Source organism: Hippopotamus amphibius, chromosome 6 (genome assembly GCF_030028045.1).
Source record: "Hippopotamus amphibius kiboko isolate mHipAmp2 chromosome 6, mHipAmp2.hap2, whole genome shotgun sequence".
NCBI classification, from domain to species: Eukaryota; Metazoa; Chordata; class Mammalia; order Artiodactyla; family Hippopotamidae; genus Hippopotamus; species Hippopotamus amphibius.
The window spans coordinates 76,088,629-76,101,476 of NC_080191.1; the positions used below are offsets into that span (position 1 = coordinate 76,088,629).

The window sequence follows — 12,848 nt, forward strand, 5'->3', positions numbered from 1 at the left end:
TGGTTTTTAGTTAATGATAATGTATCAATATTGACTCATCAGTTATAGCAAAGGTACCACACTAATGCAAGGTGTTGATAATAGGGGATGCTGTGGTGGGTGTGAGGGCAAGCGTGTGGGTGAAGGGCTATACTCTTTATACTTTCTGCTCAGTTTGCCTGTAAACCTAAAACTGCTCTAAGAAATAAAGTCTGTTGATTAAAATAAAAAGGAAGAAGAAAGGAATAAAAGAAGTGAAGGAAGAGAAAGCTGTGTACATACAATCTTGAAAGTATAGCATGAACCCATAATTATGACTAATCCAATTCTGTGTGTTTGAGTTCCAAGTAGTACAAATCTGACTAGTCTCCCTGCTTACCAATATTTAGGGTTCCCCATCACAAATGCAAGATACAGTCCAGTGTCTTTGGCATGACGTGAAATTTTTTCCACAGCCTGACTTTGCAGCCTCATCTCTGGTCTTTGCCTGTGTGTTACAAGCTCCAGTTGCAAAAGTCTCTTTGCTCCTGTTTCCTACCCTTCCAGAGCGCTCTGCCTTTTGCTCTTGCTGTTTCCTCTGCCTGTGTCCTCTCCCACTTCCCTACCTAACGAAATCCTGCAGTCCTCCAAGACCCAGCTGAAACGTGACCTACTCTGTAAGAACGTTCTTGACCTGCTTTCACCCCAGCAACACCAAGCAAGAAAGCTCTCTCGCCGAATTTCCGTAGTTCTTTGTGCCCATCTCTTCAATAAATGCTTAATATACCACAGAATCGACAACCACAGCATCAATGGCTTAGTAGGAAAATCGGGGGCAGAAAGAAGTAGATCGAAGCAGATGGAAGGAGTGAGTGGGAGTTGAGATACGGATACATGGAAAGCAGGCTACTCTCTGGGGATTGGTTTTATTGTTATTTGGTATTGCTTGTTTTGGTTTGTCTTTAGCATTTCTGGTTTTACCCAATAGAAGTTAAGGATAGTGAGAAGAAAATTCTGGGGGGGTGGGGGGTGGGGGTGGTGGCTGTGGCGCTGTCCAGTGCTTGGGTGCTGACGGACCTGTGCCACTTGAAATCAGTAATTCTTCTGATCCCAGGAGCTGGGATCATCCTCTATTTTGGGGAGGAAGAGAGAGGGAAGAATGAACACATCCCCCATGTGTTATCTCTTGGAGGTTCTGCACAGCCATAGCCTGCTGCATCTTTGGGGAAAGGAAAAAGGCCAGCTGACTTGTTTGGCACCTCCTCTAATTCTTATGGGTTCTCCAGACTCCTGATGACCAATTAATGATTAGAGAAAGCAATTGATTATTAGAGTTTGTAACATCCACTGAACAGACATTAAAGGCTAAGTATGTTCTGGGAACTATGCCAGGCGCTGGAGATACAAGATAAACAAAATAGGGTTCCTGCCCTCAAGGAGTTCAGTCTAACTAGGAAGACCAACCTTGAGCCCATGCCAGCAAATTACACGGTGAGGGGAGCTCAGGTCTTAGTCACCAGGGCTGCCATAACAAGATACCATAGACTGGGTGGCCTTACTACAGGAATTAATTTTTTCACAGTTCTGAAGGCTAGGAGTTCCTGATCAAGGTCCAGCAGAGTTTGGTCCCAGATCAAGATCCAGAAGGATTCTCTTCTTGGCTTGCAGATGGCCACTTTCTCTCTGCGCCCTCACATGGCCTTTCCTGTGAGCATGGCTCGGAGGCTGGGGGGGCTGGGCAGCAGGTGTGAAAAGAGGGGAGTGAGCAGCGAGACTCTTTGGTGTCTCTCCTTATAAGGACACTAATCCTATCAGATCAGGGCCCCATCCTTAGAACCTTGTTTTACCATAATTACCTCCTAAAGGCCCTACATCCAAATACAGTCATACTGAGGGTTAAGGCTTCCATACATGAATTTTGGGGGGACAGTTCAGCCTCATCTTGTCTAGGGAGAGACAGGGCAGCAGAAGGATGACTCAGTCTGGACTCTCAGTCATTTGCTAGGTGATATTAGTGCCCGGCCCCCAACTAGGAGGCTCTGGTGATCTAGCAGTGCCAGCGAGCCAAAAAGTAATTATTGCCCCCTGTAAAAAGGGACGGTTTCTACATCACAAGCCTCCTGTCAGTCACATCTTTATTCAATGATGTATCCTTATACCTCCAAGATATTATTTTTACATGTTAGCAGCTTTTCTCGATGGTAGGGTATGTCATAGGTTTCCTGAATAGTATCCAGATGTCACTCAACTTTTACTGCAACAGCCTCTCCATGCCTCGTGCAGAGGTGATTATTTCAAAGATCTGATCAGTGTCAGATTCAGAAGAGAATAGTTACTGTGCTTGAGATGTACTCAATAAATAAGCATACATCTTCCTTAGCCGTGGTGGGCTTGCTCAAGAGATGCCGCTCTGCCCCTGTCTTTTGCAGACAGCACTTGTGAGCAGCTCTGGGAGCAGCTCGTGTTGTACTGTCCTCATCGATAGTATTGTGTTGAGGGTCCCTATCCGTGGAGTCTGTTTTCTCAGGGGAAGGAAATGTCCCAGAAGCTCTGAGAAAATTAACCGCTCCTTGCTTTGTATTTCTGTCGCATTTGGTCTACAGTTTTCCTCTGGCATCTGGCCTTTTGGGCCCTGATCAAGGCTGATCTGGGCCAGATGATAAGTTTCTTCAAAGTAGGGAGAAGGTCACATTCACCTGTGTTCTAGATGAATGGTCCTCCACTGGCAGTTGAAGTATCCCAGCAGTGATCACTTCTGGAGAAACCAGTGTGAGGGTCGTGTGTCACTCTGTGATGATCCTATGGGCATTCTGTCTCCCCAGGGGAATGCATTCTCTCTGCAGCGCACCAGCCCCAGTCCCTGGCTATTCTCCTGCCCTTGGTGTAAGGCGAAAACTGGCCGAAGCAGACTCCCAGCCCATTTCCCATAGGAGCTGCTACCCTCAGGGAAATGGCGGCAAGGCTCTGGGCAGGGAGGGTGCTCAGAGGGTTCGTGTTGAAAGAGTTTTTTTCCCATCGCCGGGACCAACAATTCCGGCTTTAGAGATGAGGGGGGAAAATAGTAATATTGGCTCAGGTCAAAATCAAAACCTCTTCCTTTCTATGATTACTCCACTTAGGAAGTTGGTTTTTTGTTTTTCAACAAGTGGTCTGGAGGACACACCTGCGATGTGGAGGGCCATTGACAGCACTTGAAAAAGCTCCCTGTTTCCTCCCTTCCCCCTTTCCCTCAGAGACTCTGTTCAGAGGAGGATTTTTGAGGCAAACTATGGGCTCACAAACACTGGGAACAGCTTCCCAACCAGCCCCTAGTCTCCCGTGCTGGAACTCTCTGCCGAAGGTGGGGCTAGTGTCTGGGTTTACGCTGTTCCCACAAAGCGAGCATTTCCCTACCTGCTGTCATAAAGCAGTTCATTACAGATTTCAACCCTTCCTGCATCCTCCCTCCCTTACAACATGTGCATTCATCTTCTCGTATCACTGCTGAAAGAATGCGAACTTCGCTTCTTTGTCATCTGAGCATCATTCAGAAGCATTCCGCCTATCTGTGATTTATTCCTTGACTCTTTGATCAGGGCAGTGTTACAGGTCCTCTGCTGGCAGGAGGGCGCAGTCCAACAAAATCTGAAGACCCAAGACTTTCAGAAGCTCTGCCGGGCAGACTAGGAAGCCACAAAACATTGCAAGCTGAATGGATGTCTTAATAAGCTTTTAGATGTGATCTGGTTGGTGTTGGCAGAGGAAGCTCAAGGGAAAAAAGCAGCAAGCATTGTAACGTGAGTCACTGCAGACCCTTGGGCGTAATAGCCCTAGGAAGCTAATGATCTCTCCAGGAAAGATCTGACCGCGGTTTTCCAGCAACAGAACACGATGTAGAACGGGGAGGACAGACCCCCGGATGTGAGTACAATCTCTCTTCCACACAGGGTTTGGACTCGTAGGAGCAAAGTGAGTTATCGTAACTGATGGCGCTCCCAAACCACTGGTTTCTGGGTGCCTGTGCACCGTCTCTGGGTGGGCTGTACAGAATGCCTGGCTTGGACTTTTGTTTGCAGTTTTCTTCTAGAATATTTTGCCTGTTAGGAGACTGAATGCAGTGGCTTTGTGATACCGGTACCAGGGGACTTTGTTGTAAATCTTCAAGAAAACCCCGCAGACCTTTTGCTATAAGAAGAAAACCGATCGCATCACAGACCAGGCAGCTGTGTGGCCCTCTGGCATTTGTGATGAGAAACAAAAGCACTGGCGAATTGGAGAGTAGGGAAAATGGGGCAGTGGGCTGGGAGGAAGGAGGAAAATCTTTCTCAGGAAGCTAAATCCCTTTCTGGATTCAGGAAGCTCATTGCATATTTATGATCGTGCGTTTATTTCATTTCTGCTTAAAGAACTGGCAGCTTGTTTGCATTTAAGGTTTTTCTCCTGTGAAAATCCGCTGTGAAAGTGACAAAGAGGGATGTGATTAATAGACTTGGGGCAGAAATTCCTCACCGCCAGCAATGGGAAGTGTCTTGAATGATAGCTGATCTATTTGGAAGTGGAAGCTCAGATTTAATGAGGGAATGGAGCTGCTGCAGCCTGGGTACCCAACAGGTTGGCAGTGAAGTTTAACTCCTTGATTGCAGACTGGTCAGCATCCCTCTCTATTCCTCTCCCCTCCCCACTCACTGTTGGGGGTCCGACATCCTCCTTACCCCTCTCCCCAGCCCACTTCCTCTCCCTGGTCTGATTTGTCAGTTCGGAGGTGTCAGATGAGAAGCCAATTACCCCTCACGGCAAAAGGATGGGGATCATTGTTCTAGGTGGTAGGTAAGGATACCAAAGATTTAGCGCAGTGATCACGAGAGAGGTGGAGAGGAACATGAGCTGGGCCGCGCAGCCCCACCCAAGGTGCAAGTCAGAAAGGAGGTGGAGGGACTTCCCTGGTGGCCCAGTGGTTAAGACTCCGTGCTTCCATTGCAGGGGGTACAGGTTCGATCTCTGGTTGGGTTCGATCCCTGGTTGAGGAACGGCCAGGGATCGAACCCATGCCACGTGAAGCGGTCAAAAAAAAAAAACAGAGAGAGAAAGGAGGCAGAAAAGAAGACTCAGCCACTTTGATCCTTTCCTCTGCCTTCCTCTGCTGTGTGTACATGAAAATGCAGGTGAATGCTGGAGGTCCTATTAGTGAGGCTATTACTGGATTTAAATTAAACATGAACTTGAGATACCCAAGCACAAAGCAATGGTGCTAGCAGCAAACTAGGAACTGGAAACCTGGGATTCTGTTCCTGATTTTGTGGGCAGTTTTCTGTGCAAGTCTGGTGGTAGTAGGGTATCCAGAATCCCACGGGGGACCTATCCTGGAGGCCGCCCTCTGCCTCAGGCGGGCTGTGGATGGGATGGGGTCGGGGGTGAGGGGCATTTCATTCTTAAGTAACTGCTGTTGAAATTAAAAGAAAAAATGCTGACATTTCTGCTTGGCTAACATTTTCTCACAAATGTAGTGTTTCTCTCTCTTAAAAAAAAAAGAAGGAATAGCAATGTGTGCTGAGCTTGTAAAGGGCTATTTACCAAAGGTAATTATAGGCTATCTCAGTAGCTTGCAGCCATGGCAATCAGTGTACCTCGGCCTTTGTCTCAGTGTCTGCGAGGCTGAATTTATTGCATGGGACAGGAGGGAGGGAGGGGAGCGGCTGTCAGTGTAGACAGGCCTGGTGACCCGTGCTTCCGTTGCTGGGGAGACCGGACAGCACTGCTGGTCTGGAACTCGTGACCTCGGCTGATGGGCTGCACTGAGGTTGCAGCGAGATCTCTATCCCCAGGAGTTAAGCTGCGGAGTGAAATCGTGACATTGTAGCCATGATGATAATATTTGTATGAACTGGGCCATTGTACTTGAGACACTCAAATGCCTGTTGCAGGAAAGGTTTGCGAAGGAGAAGGTGGACGTTTAGGTCGAGTGCACAGAAATAACAAATGAGTAAACGAAGAAGAATGTGGTTGAGGGAGGGAGGACACTTAGGAAGCCAGGGCTCATTTTCTGCATTTTCCTGCCATTTGGGCCTGGAGTACTTTTGCAGGATTGTGGCAGACAGAGTAGAAGCTCACTATAATTGGTTTGAAGGTGGCACAGATTACCTGAGTAAAGAGAGACAATGTATCTTGTGTTTTCAAAAACAAACCACTCCCAAACACTGGAACCTTCTGGGAAACATAAAGCCCCAACTACAGTCTTTCAGTGAGACCCTGGGAATTTCCAGAGGCTTTTCCAGCTCTGTTTCTCTCTGCTTTGAGTCTCAACTTTGTTCTTTCATTGGCTCATTCATTCAACAAAGATTTCGGGTGCATCCCAGTGATCTCTGACCGTGGCTGAGGGAGGGGTCCCCTGCTTGTACCGTCTCCAGGTTTGCGTCTCTTCTAATGAGCCTGGTGATCAGAGCAGGGTGGGTTTGTGAGGGTTCCTTGTGTCTCTTTCCTTGTTTTTTTTTTTTTTTTTGCACTGCTGCGTGGCCTGTGGGATCTTAGTTCCCCAACCAGGGATTGAACCTGAGCCCTCGGCAGTGAAAACCTGGAATCCTAACCACTGGACCACCAGGGAATTCCCTTTCCTTGCTGTTCTATTTTTTATTATTATTATTATTTTTTGTCTGGTTGGGTCTTCGTTGCTGTGCACAGGCTTTCTCTAGTTGTGATGAGTGTGGGCTTCTCATTGCGGTGGCTTCTCTTGTTGTGGAATATGTGCTATAGGCACACGGGCTCTGGGCGCACGGGCTTCAGTAATTGTGGCAGATGGGCACAGTAGTTGTGGCTCGCTGGCTCTAGAGCACAGGCTCAGTAGTTGTGTCATGTGGGCTTAGTTGCTCTGAGGCATGTGGGATCTTCCCGGCCCAGGAATAGAACCCATGTCCCTTGCATTGGCAGGCAGATTCTTAATCACTGCACCACCAGGGAAGCCCTCCTTGCTATTCTTTACCCATATTTGGGGCAACAGATGGACAACAGTGAGAAAATTTGATCATTCACACGTTGAGCAGAGATAAGAATGACCTGCCTGTTTTATACATGAACATTTAACCCCAGCCGCCTAGAGTGGGTGGTGACACCGCCCACTTGGATGTCCCGGTGATGGAGAGTCAGAGCGGGTACTGACCAGCCCTTTCTCAGTCACATCACAGCCAATTCCTTACTCTTTAGAGATTGAAAGAAGCATGGGGTTTGCCTGGAAACATCTGTATTTTGTGGTCCTTCAATGTTAGAATGTGTGATAGGGCCTAGGATTCCTTGTAGTACAGCATTTTCTTCCCATTTGCATATGTTGGTGTTTTTAATAAGTTCAATTTAAAACAAAAAGAGGCCCACATTTCCTTGCTGTCCTGGGAGGAGTGGGTCAGATTCTTAAGCATTCCTTCTTTGGCCCCCCAAACCCTTCACCTTTGGCATAATGCCGGTGGCTTTGGTTTGCTCTAATGGTGGTCCAGGGCTCCTGGAAGGCTCGAGTCAGTCTTTAAAATTCTATTCATTTGGCCTTTTGGTTGGAAAGACAGGCGTCACTTTACCACTAGTTGCTACCCCCAGACCACTGCTCTGAGCCAGGGCCTAGCATCCTGTCAGCAGTTTGAGCAGGCACAAACCCCGCCCCAGATTAACTGCTCGTGGCATCCGTTCCCAGGATGGGTTGTTCTAGCAGTTAATTGGCCAGGAGATGGCCTGAGCCAGAACTCAGGAACCTGCACTGTTTACAGTGAGAAAAGGATGAAGGAATAGAATGGCAGGAAATGCTGGGAGAAAACCCCACAGATGTAACCCCCTCACGGTCTCCGTCGGGAGTGGTCCACGGGCGCCTAACCGGCCAGGGGAGTAGGCATTCTATCCGTAATGGACCCACAAAGCATGGTCCAGAGGGCCTTTTGTGATCACACATGGTGCCATTACCTGCTGAGGGTGGGCCTGGAAACCAGGCTGCGTTCAGGGGATTGTATCAGCCCTCTGCTATCTGTGTAGGAAGTGCAGAGCAGACCTTGCAGTTCTGGCCCTAGGTGTCTGGAGGCGGCCCAGAGGGAGGCGGCGGGGCTGGGAATGGGGGTGGGTGGGGTGGTTCAGTATAGTCTCGACCTTCCGTCTGTGAGTACAGGGTTTGCTCTGCAGAGGGTGCATCCCGCATGTCCCCGTCTGCCCCAGTTTCCCCCCACTGCTTCCCCCCACCCCCACCCCACAGTCAGCAATCAACAGGTGTCCTAAAACCAGGGCGGAGAGCTGTGGCCTGTCCTGCGTGCTGAGCAGCGCTGATGGTGGCTTTGTTCTGCAACCCCTAGGTCCCGAAGATGGCATAGTGATGAAGGCAGCTTCCCATGATCGAAGCATCTTTACCCGAGGGTGCCTGCCTGGGCCCGTGGCATCGCGTTGAGCCAAAGGAACTTGTCTACCGCTTCCCCCAAAACGTCTCTCTCTCCTAATTCATGAGCCAGCAGGATGCGGTTGCCGCGCTTTCAGAACGGCTGCTCATAGCTGCATACAAAGGCCAGGCGGAGAATGTGGTTCAGCTCATCAACAAGGGCGCCAAGGTAGCGGTTACCAAGGTAACAAGAGAATAAACACTGTAGCCATTCCCCGGGAAAAAGCCTGCCTCTTAACCATTGTCTGTAAAACGGTTGTGCTTGGTTCACAGTTTTCAAAGAACCATTTTGTTGTTGTTTTTTGCTTCCAGTTATGGAGGTCTGGGGGGGAAAGAAGAAGGATTTTAAATGTTTGCATTGCTATCTTTCAAATAGAGTCACTTGTAATTAGCATTTGACCCTCTTTAAAATCACAGTGTGGCTTTTTCTCACCTACTTCTTTGGTCAAATGGACAAGAGATCTCTCTGGAGAAGCTGAGGCACAAAAACTTACTGGGTAGAGTGTTTGTGCGAGAATCACGCTAGGCTCCCTGGGGAGACTTGTGGATGGGGCAGCCCAGCCCCTGAGCAGAACCTCGCTGCTTCTGCCTGTACAGTGATGGGCTTGGACCAGATGACCCCCACGCCCTCTTTAGGCTGATTTCACATGGGTCAGTGAGAATGTGTGGCAAGATTTGGAGGGCATTGATGACCCCTTACCAACAGATGACACCATGGGAGATGAGAGAAGGCACAGCCCCAAGGGCAGTTTTGTTGCAAAACTGAGGAAGGCAGGCTCTGCCCAGTTAGGTGACAAGTGCAAATCCTTGACCAAGTAATGCTGATGGCAAACTCTTACTGTTGCTCTAAGTACTTTATAGGTCTCTAGAAGAGGTTCTCTTTTTGTCCCCACTTTAGGGATGAGGTAACTGAGGCACAGAGGATTGAAGTAACTTGCTCAAGGGGCCCCCAGTGGCTAAGTGGCAAAACTGCAGCTTGGACCCAGTGGTGGCGCCAAAGCTTCCCCTCCCCCCCAGGCTTCCACGCCACCCCAGAGAGACCTGTGGAGAGAGGCGAAGTTTCATATTCAAATAGTAACATCTGTTAACCTCTAACCTCCTGTGGCAAAGATTGGCCAGCTCACATTTTTAGTTACTCATGTGCAGTCTCTATATTTCATGCTTCTAATATGTGCTTTTCCAGCACCACCAAGCAGTTAACTCAGTTCTAATAGTATCTATCGGGGGACAGCATCAGACCTCACAGGCTAAGGGCTCAGTCCCATAAGATTGCTTCAGACACCAGTCTCATGTCCAGCTTCAGGCACCAGTTGCAAGTCCAGGTTGTCACCTGTGCTTCTGACTGACTGGCTATAAATCAGAGGTTCCCACCACCCCCTCCTTGGGTTGAATTAATTGGCTAATGCAGCTCACAGAACTCAGAAAAACATTTTACTTACTAGATTACCAGTTTATTATAAAAGGATATAACCCAGGAACGGGCAGATGGAAGAGATGCAGAGGACCAGGGTGCTGTACGGGGAAAGGGTGCTGAGCTTCCATGCCTCTGAGCGCACCACCCTCCCAGCATCTCTGTGTTCACCAGCCCAGAAGTTCCCTGAACCCTGTCCTCTGGGTTTTCATGGGGGCTTCATTACATAGACAGGATTGACTAAATCATTGGCCATTGGTGACTGATTCAACCTCCAGCCTCTCTCCCCTCCCTGGAGGTCAGGGAAGTGGGACTGAAAGTTGGTTCCCCTGGCAACCAGCCCTCCATCCTTAGGGCTTTGCATAAGTTATCTTATTAACATAAACTCAGGGGTGGTTGAAAGGGGTTTATTATGAATAACACACTCCTTTCACCTGTATGGTTCCAGGGGTATTTCAGGAACTGATAACAGAAGACCAACTATTATAACAAAAGACGCTCCCGTTGTTCTTATCACTCAGGAAATTCCAAGGAGTTGTGAGGAGCTGTAAGCCGGGAATGGAAACTAAGAGCAAATATGTATTTCTTAGTATAAGTCACGGTATCACAATGCTGGTCTCTAGAGAGAAAATCTTTGGCTACTCAAAGGTCACCCATTGGCCTAACAGCTCGCTGACCTAGGTGGTGACTAGGTGGTATGGAATCCAGGAAGAAGGGAACCCCAACTCAGGCCTCAGCGTGATCTACCCACAGCTCTTCAGGACGCAGGCAGTCGCACGTGGGAGAAAATTCAGGAACTCTGAAGTTAGGGTGCCTGGGCACACATTTTAACTTTGCTGTGTTTGCTAATTGTGCAAGTTGCTTAACTTCTTTGAGCCTCAGTCTCCTTATCTGTAAAATGGGGATAATAATAACAGCCTTTCAGAATTATTATAGTAATAACTTATTAAAGCACTTAGCTCATAGTCTGCAAGTTCTCTTTTTTAAATAGACGACTTCATCATTTACTTTTTAAAAAACAGCTTTATTGAGGTATAACTTACATGCCAAAAAATGTACACATTTTAAGTGTGAAACTCGATAATTTTTAATGTATTTACAGAGTTGTGCAGCCATCGCTGTGTCTAGTTTTAGAGCGTTTCTAATTTGGAATCCCAGTAAGAAACGCCATGCTTGTTGGCTCTCACACCCCATTCCCATCCCCAGCTCCTGGCAACCGTCGATCTGCTTTCTGTTTCTATAGATTTCCCTTTTGTGGACATTTCGTATAAATGGAATCATACATTATGTGGTCTTTTGTGTCCGGGTGTTTTCGCTTAGCCTGCTGTTTTCAAGGCTCATCTGTGTTGCAGCACGCATCTTCCTTTGATTGCAGAATGTGATCCCACTATATACATACACCACATTTGGTTTATCCAGTCATCAGTTGATGGACATTTTGGATTGTTTCTGGTTGGGAACTATTATGATTAATACTTCTGTGAACACGTTTGTGCAGTTTTTGTGTGGACATATGTTCTCTTTTCTCCTGGGTGGACACCTCAGAGTGGAATTGCTGGGTCACATGGTAAATCTATGTTTAACATTTTAAGGAACTGCCAAGTTACCATGTTACATTCCCATCAGCAATGTATGACGCTTCCATTGTCTCTATGTCCTCACCAATGCTTATTATTGTCTGTGGGGTTTTTTTGTACATGATTTGCTTTTTAATAATTATCAAGGTAAAGCATGTACATAGAAGCTCTAAAAGTATAAATTCAAATACTACTAAGAAGGCTTTTAACAAAAACAGCTATTCCCTGGCCCAACTCCAATCTGCTCCCCTGAAGAAAAAACTTTAAAATTTTTCAGCTGTTTTTTCTCCCTGGCATTTATTTTCATATTTCTAATGAATATGCAAATACTACTAACTTGATTAATCAGTTTAATTTTTAATTTAGAAACAATTGAAATTTTATTTTAATTTTTATGTTGCGCATACACATAAATTAGAGCATCAAATATTTTTGCCTTCCATTTTTTTTAACTTTTTTTTTAAAGATTCATTTATTATTTTATTTATTTATTATTTTGGCTGCGTTGGGTCTTCGTTGCTGCGGGTGGGCTTTCTCTGGTTGTGGCGAGTAGGAGCTATTCTTCGTTGCAGTGCACGGCCTTCTCATCGTGGTGGCTTCTCTTGTGGCAGAGCAAGGGCTTCTAGGCATACGGGCTTCAGTAGTTGTGGCACTCAGGCTCAGTAGTTGTGGCTCACGGGCTCTAGAGCGCAGGCTTAGTAGTTGTGGATCACAGGCTTAGCTGCTCCGTGGCCTGTGGGATCTTCCCGGACCAGGGCTCGAACCCGTGTCCCCTGCACTGGCAGTTGGATTCTTAACCACTGCGCCATCAGGGAAGTCCTGCCTTCCATTTTTGATTCTCCACAGGCAGCTACTTTCAACTCTTTAGGTAGGTAGATGCTTTTAGTGTTTACATGCATAAAGATATCCTGATACTGCTAAATCTTGATTTTTCCATTTTGGGCATTCTCTGTTTAACAATATGAAACGGATGATTTAAGGTGTAGCTTTCCTTCCCTCCCCTGCCCTCTCACACACACTTTCACAATGATGGCCTCAGCGTCCAGCACATGCATATTGTAACCAATTTATGCCACTCGTAGCTGAGCCACGTGGTACGTACTATCATAACATTAACGTTTTTGGAATAATTTGTTTACCTTGACATTAGTAATCGTCTCGTTTGTTTCTTTAGTTTGGTCTCTTACCTACCACTAATCGTCCCCGGCTGTGTAATCTCTGGATGTGCAGAATGTTAGGTAGTCTCTCCATTGGTTGTGCTTGGAGAGCTGTCCCCTGGAGCCCCCTCCCCTGCTTCAGTCTGGACTGGCGGTTCTCATCCTCTGGCAGCTGTCCGAGGATCTGTCTTTACTCTTCTACCCTTACCGCTTTTATATATGTTGACGTTCTATTTTTTGGAACCCAGAGTCTTTCTGCTTCTTTGTTTTGATGTGGTACATCCTCTAGTACAGTGCTGTCTGGCAGAACTTTCTGTGATGCTGGAATGTTCTGTATCTGTGCCGTCAGAGTAGCAACACATGGCTGTTGAGTA

The 12,848-nt window shown here is 47.2% G+C and overlaps 1 protein-coding gene across 23 annotated transcripts in view; it reads left to right on the forward strand.

Annotated features, from left to right (window-relative positions):
- The window catches only part of ANKRD6 (ankyrin repeat domain 6), a 186,401-nt gene that overhangs the window by 116,003 nt on the left and 57,550 nt on the right, over positions 1–12,848 (forward strand). For 8 of the 23 annotated variants that reach the window (XM_057739376.1, XM_057739373.1, XM_057739379.1 and 5 more), the window contains one exon: positions 8,250–8,513. The exons of 12 other annotated variants lie outside the window; for them this stretch is intronic. In XM_057739376.1, the coding sequence (XP_057595359.1) occupies positions 8,394–8,513 (120 nt within the window). In that variant the 5' untranslated portion in view covers positions 8,250–8,393. Of the gene's footprint in view, positions 1–3,834; positions 3,859–8,249; positions 8,514–12,848 lie in introns of those variants that run through there. 3 more of the 23 variants (XM_057739371.1, XM_057739386.1, XM_057739378.1) reach the window with 2 other exon arrangements.